This window comes from Halichondria panicea, chromosome 1 (genome assembly GCF_963675165.1).
Source record: "Halichondria panicea chromosome 1, odHalPani1.1, whole genome shotgun sequence".
Classification (NCBI taxonomy): Eukaryota; Metazoa; Porifera; class Demospongiae; order Suberitida; family Halichondriidae; genus Halichondria; species Halichondria panicea.
In genome coordinates this window covers 5935385-5945228 of record NC_087377.1, presented here as the reverse complement: position 1 = coordinate 5945228, position 9844 = coordinate 5935385, and the positions used below count along the sequence as shown (strand labels likewise).

Below are 9844 nucleotides of genomic sequence, written 5' to 3'. Positions count from 1 at the left end.
CATACGGTCCTAGTAATGATGGCTTATATTTATTCAATAGAGGCTGGTTTTTATGATGGAAGTGTTCACAAAAACTCCTCAACATTACTTTGACAATGACAAGTTTGAGTGTTATTTGGACAAACACTTAATTGTGACAATCTACAAAGCTATAATTAGTGTGGTACAAAACAAATCATGAAAATCTGTCCTTACAAGCAGCATTGTTTAAGTTATCAGTACCCTTACACATCAATCGAATATCCTTTGGCATGATTATATCATACCACTCAGACGTGTTGCAAGCTGTTTATGGCCCAAGTGCTCCTTTTCTTGGTTTAAGCATTTGAGGAATCGTTTGCAAGCATGTTCACCTTTTGAGGGTAGTATATGTAATAGTGACTGATTTTGCTCATTTCGGGTCCCCATTTTAAGGGTTTCATATTCATCTGAAGTCAAAAGTTCTTGCTCAATAAGATATGGTAGCAGTGATCGTACGTTTAAGCATTCTATAAGCTCACGGTTGCATTTTTGTAGTACTAGCTTGAAGTTTTCAATCTTCTCTGTGGTAAGGAAGTACATACAATTATTGAAAGTGAATCACCTACCATAAACTGGTGACTGTAGTGAAAATTGGCTGTCTGTGTCTGTCGCTGCACTATAACCCTGCAGCATAAACGTTATTTATCTAAATTGCAATTGGCATAATTAATTATAAGGTACGATAATACTGCTGCATGAACTTAAATCATCTATGCAATGGTGTATTTTGCAGCATTTTACACAAGGGAGCTATAATAGAGTTACAGGTTGTAGGGAGCTCAATTCTCTATCAGTATATTAAAAATTTAAGAGATAATTATGTGTGGTAAATTAAAGCTATCGGAATGGACAGATCATTATGTGTATAGCTAGCTTATAATTATTATTATGCAGGCCATCATCACACAAGTATGCAAATTACTTATTTGACATTTCAAGGAAAACTTTAAATTATTTACACAAAATTGTCACCTGATTTGGAATCCAGTGTTGTGTCAACGGCAAGCTTGAGTTCATAGGCACTGAATTGAAATAATTATTGGTTGTGAAGTACACATGCCCTGAGCGTCTGTTTTTCTTCGGTCGTGAAGGATGCATTGTTGCTGGTTGCAATTGTCTACTGGTTGCTTCGAGGTACTCCGGAGAAGGAAGCTGAACATCATTTGTCAGAGAACATCCCAGTGAATTGCTTTGTGTACAATACCCAGGATCATCAACAATAGCTGAACATTCACTTATGTCCTGCATAAAGCACACCATACTGGATGTCTGCATGCATCAGCAATCATAAACAGCGTTCACATTAACTCCCACCATTCATGTGGGAATACACGTATTCTCATGCGTATCTGTAAAACATATTGATGTTAGTGTGTATAGCTAGACATTCATTATGTCCTGCATAAGCATACAATACTTAATGTCTGCATGCATCAGCAAAAATCTTTATCATAAACAGCGTTCACATTAACTCCCACATTCATGTGGGAATATACATGTATTCTCATGCGTATCTGTAATACACATGACTATTAGTGTGTATATAATAGCTAGTATAGTTGTTGTCTAACTACAGTAGACTCTCGATAATCCGGCTCTCTGAATTACGGTCGTTTCGTTTGGCACTGATTGCTGGCTTGATCATTGCAGCACAAAACTCGCTCTGAAATGCGGCCACTCGATATTCCGTATACTGGTTCAGTTCTGACTACTCCAAACTAGATTTTTGATACGTTAATTACAGCTGGATAGGATGTTTTGGGTGTGATTTGGTATAAATAGAGAGCATTATCTTCATTAATCTCGAGACAGAACTGCAAAATTATAGTCATTACATTTGAAACAGGACCGCGTTTTCTAAAATGGAACCACCTCGCTATTGCGGCCAAACTGCACTGTCCCAAGGGTGACCGGATTAACGAGAGTCTATTATATTGGGCATGTCTGCATGTGAAGCATGCGAAATTGCATGCACCAAGCTCACTCTTTGCGTGTCTTTCGTTTGTGCAGTCTATCCAAAAACTCGCAATTTGTGATCGAAAGAACCTCGCATTCTAAAGCCATACGGTTTAACAAACATGACTGTATAATTAGATCACAAAAATCATTTTCTGGTTCGTTCATTTACCCTGGTGACCGTTTTTATGTTTAGAACTATAGCTGTTGTGCTAATACCATATAATTATTTCGAAGGTATAAACTTTTGCGGAAAGATCGTTATAAAAGATTTCGCATTCATTGACTATAGTGTCAGCCTTTTGGCGCATGCATGTATGTGATATTAAATTCGTGGGTATATTTTTGACGGTACATGCTTAATCAGTGAAAAACGCAAATGTTTTATACCCTCGAAATGTATTTCCAGACCTCTAGTACCAGTCTAGCATAATGATTATTATCATATACTTACATTTGGACTTTCTTGGCTGTACTGGCCAGGGTCAGAATCTTCTGAGAAAGATGATGATGAAAAGGAATCAGAATCAGATTCTTGTTTGGGTGGGAACAATCTCTGGTCTCTTAAAATCTCAGAAAGTACCAAGTTCACATCTTCGAAGACAAAGTTAGTGTACTGAAGAAAAATGTCCATGAGGCCCCCTTCAAGTTGGTCTCTCTTAGCTAGGTGGTTAATGGTTTCTTTCTTGGTAAGTCTAGATAGAAGTGTATGTTCAAAAGCAGATAGAAACTTCTTTTTAGCTAGAAATCTGATAAAATCTTTGATGTCGTAGTGCTGCAAAAGTTTCTCCAACCTTGTTCGCTCAACAGCTCTTGGCTGATCCATATCTACACTCAGAAACACAACAGTAGGACAAAACTAGTACATGTATGCATGCATATGCACAATAAACTTAATGAGCCTGTGGGTATTTCTACACCGTATAATTAGTACCGACTACCAACTCTAGCCTAACGTTCGAGTATTGCATTGTCAGCCGTGTGGGGGATGCGTCTTTGTTATCATAATACACGTAATCCGTACAGTCACGACTGGTGCATGTGGACACAAAAGCCCGTGCAACAATAATTACAGGCATGCATGCGCGTGCATGGAGTGGAGTATCCATGGTGGAAACCCATCTCCAAACGTATAAACACTCAGCGAAAATTTTATTCATTCTCCGAAATAATTATAGTCATCTGACAATGTATACCTTTACGAAAATTACAGATTTCAATAATAATAAGTATAGTCCGATAATGTTTGTAGTGTCATAATAATGTATGGTATAGTGTGGGCCTCTGCCTGGATAGACTCACACAAAATTAATATGCTCAGCCTAAACAAATGTTACAGATTTTGACGGAAGCAACCTAGTCAATAGTTTGACCAAATACGAATGTCCTGAATGGTCATCTGCATTGGTCAGACAAGTGAGAAATCCTTCATATGCATTTTCCCCTTTAGAAGGTAGAATTGACAATAAAAAGTTCTTCTTCTCTTGGCTCGTTTTCGATGGGTGAATGAGAGTCTGAAACTCTTCGTGTGTCACCAGCCGCTCCTTTTGTAGGTGTGGCAGTAAGGAATCCACATTCAAGCTGCTAAATAGCTCATGACTGCATTCCTTTAGTAGGTCTCTAAAACATTTGAGCATCACATCTGTCGAATTTTGTTCTGTTAGTAGATGCATGTATATAGCTTGTAAATTTTGGCATGAGGTGGCATTTTTTGTGTACTACGTGTTCATTTGGGACTTAAGTGCCTAGCTCCTGGCATTAGTTTGTACTTTATATCAAGGATAACATGATAACTTTCCTCTGGCCGGGGGGCATGACGGTTATAATTATAACAGTATACTGCCATAATAGAGTAAAGTTCACTCACCTTTCAACTGGCCACTTGATCGTGGTAACAATTGATCACAGTAGGCTCCCTATAATAATTATGGAAAAGAATGCAGTCACTAATATTCTTTATGTAATTGATATGATACTAAATTTATATCACGTACAGCTTGGTGGCGGTGGCGAAATGACAATAACACTGGTCTGACTCTAGATGAAGTAGTTGTTGAAACATCTTGTGGAACCACATGTATATAGTTATTTGTAATTTTCACTACACTATTAGATTTTGAACGTTCTTTTCTGCTCGTATGTGCTTGCAGCACTGCTTCACTTCTCTTTGGCTTAGGTTGGGCAGTGGCGTGTTTTAACTTTGGAATATTTCTCAGTTGTTGGGACATTGTATACGTAGGGTACTCAGTATCATATCCAGTTTCTTGACTGATTGACTGCATGTAAAAAGTGAGCAAGTGCATAAAATTTTACTCGTGATCTGGTTGCCACAAGCAAAATGCCTTTAAAGGGTAAAAACACAGGACGGTGAATTACATGCATAGGTATGGGAATACAAATTCTGGGCATTAGTTACATGCAGAATACTCGTTTACCTCTTTTACGAACAACACCCATGGATAATGCACTCAAGAATGCAGGATATAAACAATTAAGGGAATACACATAAATCTATGCCTGGAAGTATATGCTTATGTTAACGAAGTCCAGTTAAATTAATGATTGATGGTGTTTTATTGACTGCAGTCTATACGTAGTGATACCATTGCTTTACAAGCTTATACAACTAGCTAGTAAAATCACATACACAAGTTATTGCTTGACTCACTCGAGCAAGCCTATCAACTGACGGTTGACCATATACATTATGAGCATAAAATAGCATGTTTACATCTTTCTCTTTGGACGTGTCATGATAACACTCTGACTCCACTGTAGTTGGTAAACTAGAACTCCATTCTGAAAGCTGGCTAATGGTTCTATACATGGCATCCATAGAAAATTTTATCATTGCCTTGCGAAACATTTCAAGCCGACATAAATCTCCTTTGAGCATTTGAGTTAAGAAACTGGTAATATCTTGCTTGTGTCGGAGAGTTTTAATGGTTCTGAACTCTCTTTCCGACAGAATATTCTCATTCATTAGAAACTCTCCCACTTCGATGACATCATAGCTTTTCAATATGTCTTCCATGTTCTTTGGTGGAAAATGAGCCATAATTATTATATACTTGCATGCAGCTATACAAAATAGCTTGCTAGACTTGTGTTTATTCTCCTTGGACAAAGTATAACTACAATGCTCTTTTTTTATGGAGGAGTATGGTATAAGCATTCTTGCCAGCTGCTGCTGACAGTTGTTTACCTTCTTTGTGCATACTTGATATGCTTTGATGATTTTCTTCACCACCTATACCCATATCAGTCTAACAAGATTAGCTCTATACCAATAACAGTGCATTCTCAACGCATGTTACCTGGTTGTTTCCCCGCTTTTAGTGCATTACTTAGCACAAACAGCCAATATTTTCAAGTACCACGATCTGCAGTTCACATGCTTCGCTATGGCTCCAGAGCCCTCAGCAGAAATGTTCGTGGCTTCTAATATTTGCGTTTCAATGCCAGGAAACCACACCCACCTGACCAATATCTTTGCATGTGAAATACCGGTGCGTGGGAGTTTATCCCAGTTTTAATTTTCGCGTTACTGCTCTCTGCCCTCGAAAAACTTTTGCACCTCACGAAAATTTCCCACTACCGTATAGCGCGAAATTTTCGAGGGGCTTAATTTTCGCGGATTTCGTGGGTTAGAATTCTGCACAAAAATAAGTCCACGAAAATTGTTAAATTACCTGCTATAACGTGCAAAGATTTAAGGCGTGGCTTCCGGTTAGCAGTCATTCCGCGAACATTGTGCAACGAAATGGCTTTTAGAGGCCAATCCACGAAATATAAGTGCCTCGAAAATTTCGCGCTATACGGTATATGGTAGTTTGTGTTTCAGTTGGGCCATAATTATGTCAGAACTGGTATGTTATGGTAACATTTATAACTATTATTTTTCTGAGCAAGTATACTTATTAGCACTGTAGTAAGATTCTAATCTGCATGCATACATACATCTCAAACTGCTACAATTACTCAATAATTCTGAGAGTTTGTGTGGACTTAGCTTTCTAGGCCAAACACGTTCATGCAGTGGGGGCCGGGGTATGGTACATGTCAGAGGAGGTCCGACATGCGTGCACGAATCAGTATACAAGTGCTAGTGCATTGGCCTGGACATATCACATGACCGCAATGACATCAATGCACTGAACTGAACTTGTAGTGATTCGTGCATGCATGTCAGTGAGTACAATCATGTAGTTTGCATTCTAGTCTAATCAGCAGAAATATTATATAGACACAAGTCGATCTAAATTAATTAAGACTATAATTATGTCATGGGTATACATTTATTTTGCTCTCATGTTTTTAAAGTGGGTATACTTGATGCTATACGTGTACAGCTAGCTATACCATTAGGAGTCACTCACATACATATACATGCACTACTCAATCTGCACTGTTGACGTAATATCTCTATAATAACTGTAATCACTTTCTATATCTCTATAATTAACTGTAATCACTTTCAATATGCTAGAATCTTTTACTCAACAACAACATCGTCGCAGTAGTCTGACATATTTACGTAATAGTTATTACATGGTTATGAGTGCCACAAGCTGTTTATTGGCCCGGTAGTAGATTGTGGTCAAGGGGCCTAAAGGCCCGAGATCATTATCTACTACAAGGGCCAATAAACTGCTGCTTGTGGCACGAATTGCCATGTAATAACCATTTTCTGCATATAGAAACCAGCATAGACACCACTTGCTGCATAGATGTGAGGTTACCGTAGTTTTTGTTCTGTTTTTGGTGGCTGGAATTACAATACTTATGGGTGCTGGCCCATAGTAACAAATTGATAACATTTAACCACAAGAATGCAGATAGTATGGCTGCAATAATTGCACACGCAATGTTTACAATCACTGCGTGCGCATTATATCTCATTAGTTGTGGCTGCGCTCGCATGTACATTGTATATACTACCGTACTACCGCAATATCATTTGGGGGCGTGGCTTTCATTTGCGAGCTATTTAGCCATTACCGTAGAGTAAGTGTTAAAACGTTCAATCTGGAGTTCCACGTGCAGGATAGGGCCTATATTTAGCATAGTTAACCCATGATGTCATGTTAACAACATTACAGAGAGTTTTGATCCATATATATAATATATATGGTCTAGATTTTTCTAAACTGGGTGTGTCACAGCAAAAAGTGTATAAATTGAACAACACAGGATGTTTCTAAAAAAACCTTCTGTAATATTGAAAAGCATTTCAAACAGCATAAAATGATATAAAAACCAAGTCCCTAGCACTAGTGGTTTTCTAAGCCGAACCATTTTTAGCTATTCACTAAAAATGGCTTGCTGTACCTCTTCTGGGTGATATTTCTTCTTGATTCTTGAGGTAGGCACTAGTAGGATAGTGCTTTTAAGTATAGTGACTGAAGGACCCATGTCTCTACTGGCAGCAGTTTCATAGTTAGTTTTCCTTAGCAACAGTGTGTGGGCGTAGGTGGGCCAGCACCTGGTGCACAGTAACTGCATCGAAACCATGCATATGCAGTACATTTACCACAGAAACCACAAGTGTCATGCAGTGTGTCACTATAAAAGCGATGATTTGCAGTATTGGGTGTAGGGTGGGTTCAGGTCACAAAACCGTCACTTTGCCCCAGTGCCATAATTATATTGGCCCTACAATAATTATGCCGTGATTATACAATTAATGTGCTAGCACTGCTATTCCTTTGATCTCAGGCAACAGGCCCCATGTAGGTTTTCAGGATTGAAAGCTCAAATTAAACTGCGGGTACAAATAATAGTTATAATAGACACTGTTCAGGAAGTTTCTACATGATTGAGAAGCCTTCAGGGATAGTAGAACCCTCACTACGTTCAGGATACTACAAGTTTGTTTGGACTGTGGCATTGCTAGTGACAATTGTCATGGTAATTATCATTTTGATGATGCATGTGGCTAGAAAGAATATGTCTGGGACCATTGAACCAGCCCTTTGGGCTTACTTCTAAATCATGTGGAAACTTCCTAAACAGGTCTATAAGCATTTTACATCATAGCAACCATGAGTTTCTAGCCTAATGTTTGCTATGATTGTCTAAGTGAAGAACATGATTGTATAGTTTCAGACTGACTTGCATAATTAATAGCTACTAGCTAGCTAGTGTGTCTCAACACTCATTATAACGGAACAATTAATACATGCAACTAGTGAACGTACAGTTCCACGATCTCAAAAGGTGTATCATCGACAGATGCATCTTCTTCGTTGCATATTCTCAACTCAATATCATCAGCAGTTGTATAAAGAAGCTGCTTACAAAACCAAGGAGCCTTGTTACACTCACAACAACTACTAGTACTTCCACATCCTTGTCCGTCCCATAGTGGATCTTTCTGATAGAAAAAGCCAACCGAAAAATTGTGACCTCTCAAAGCTGTGTCACAGAAATAGTCATTCCCAACAAATAGAGGAATATTGCTGGCTGATTCTCGATTGTTAATGCAAGGGCATAAACTATCATCTCCTCCGTGGTAACTTTCTCCAACTGCACCTGCGAACGACCATATGTGTTGCCTTGGTGATTTTCCATGTGTGAGACTAATACCGTTGATGTAATAACCATCAATCGATTGCCCTAAATGGATAAATGGATAAAAGGCATCTGGAGATCCAACTTGGTAGCCAATAATTCGTCCACACACATGTGAATATTTGACTCCATGTACTGGAAACGTAGTTGAAGCGCATCGTTTGAGAGAATCCGTACGGCCACAAGTTCGTAGAGGTGATTCAGTTCTGTTGATCACTTTGAAACCATCTGGACACTTTTTGTAGGGGTCAGTCATATCAATATCAGCTACCTTCATCCACCCCCCTGTAGTGTTGCAATGGCAGTTCTTGCGATTAGTGCTGCAATAGACAGGTATTGGAGAATTGTCACTGCCAGTGATCCAGTATTCTCCTGATAAGCTGCCTTGAGGCAACTTGCTGCAAGATTTAGCAGGGTTCTCAACAGTATTTTTGTTACAAGAAAACTTCTGAATATATTCTTCAATTTTTTTCACTTGAAAGGAAAGACTGTTTAACTCGAATAAGCGAATGTCTTTCACTGCAGACTGCTCAATTCTCATCAAAAAATCCTGAAGATTTTCTAAATCAGGTGTTATTGTTAGTAGTTCATTTTTATTGAGTCGAGTCTGGCACTCTTTGAGGCTCATCATCATAAGATTCAACTGTGTTAACGTTATGTTTTTTTCGCACATATGTTTTTGCTCGTTTACAAATAACTGATTTGTGTACTTCACTTTGAACACATATGAAGTAAGTGCTAGAAAACAGAGTGCCAGTGCCAGTAAATAGTATTCAGACAGTACCTTTCTGCTTCTCTCGATTTTCCTTTGAGAAATTCCTTGAGCATTCAGCTTGTTAGTCAACTTGTTTATCTTGATGCTGTGTGAATCCATTATTGCCTGAGAACACTGCTATAAAGGCTTGCATTGCTTAAGTGTGAATACATACAACAGTATCAATACTGTTTAGGTCATGTGTACTTTGTTGTATTTGATTACATCTACCATGTACTGTTCTAAAGTTTCACTTGCAGAGCACATGAAGCCATAGCCTATGGACTTACAGTACTATGATAGATATATCTACATGCAACCTTACACATGTATGTATAATTATGCATGCACTGTAGGGTTGTTTCATATCTGATAGCTAGATCTATAATACCTGTACAGGCTTATAGCCTCGATCCCAATCCAAGGCCTGTGAGGGAGGCTACTGTATGACCTTCAATGCAGTCTAGATCTTGTTATCTAGTTTTACAAACTCACAGTAATGAGATAGGCTAGTATTAATTAGATCTGTGTAGCTGTTTG

General features: G+C 38.5%; 2 protein-coding genes across 7 annotated transcripts; both read right to left on the bottom strand.

Moving 5' to 3' along the window:
- Positions 1 to 55: 55 nt before the first annotated feature.
- Positions 56 to 2948, bottom strand: LOC135338130 (uncharacterized). The gene is made up of 4 exons (XM_064534158.1): positions 2432 to 2948; positions 994 to 1263; positions 588 to 645; positions 56 to 542 (listed from the first exon to the last, which is right to left on the bottom strand). The coding sequence occupies exons 1-4, from the start codon at positions 2801 to 2803 to the stop codon at positions 256 to 258; spliced, it is 987 nt and encodes a 328-aa protein (XP_064390228.1). The 5' UTR covers positions 2804 to 2948; the 3' UTR covers positions 56 to 255.
- A 158-nt stretch (positions 2949 to 3106) lies between these two features.
- LOC135338050 (uncharacterized) lies at positions 3107 to 9841 on the bottom strand. 6 transcript variants are annotated; one of them, XM_064534083.1, is made up of 4 exons: positions 4646 to 7296; positions 3972 to 4253; positions 3845 to 3893; positions 3107 to 3619 (listed from the first exon to the last, which is right to left on the bottom strand). In XM_064534083.1, the coding sequence occupies exons 1-4, from the start codon at positions 5150 to 5152 to the stop codon at positions 3300 to 3302; spliced, it is 1158 nt and encodes a 385-aa protein (XP_064390153.1). In that variant the 5' UTR covers positions 5153 to 7296; the 3' UTR covers positions 3107 to 3299. The 6 variants fall into 6 exon arrangements, 3 of the variants coding, with proteins under 3 accessions (XP_064390153.1, XP_064390146.1, XP_064390161.1); XM_064534076.1 differs by having other exon boundaries at positions 3109 to 3634; positions 4646 to 6655; XM_064534091.1 differs by having other exon boundaries at positions 3111 to 3634; positions 4709 to 6629.
- Between the last annotated feature and the right edge of the window lie 3 nt (positions 9842 to 9844).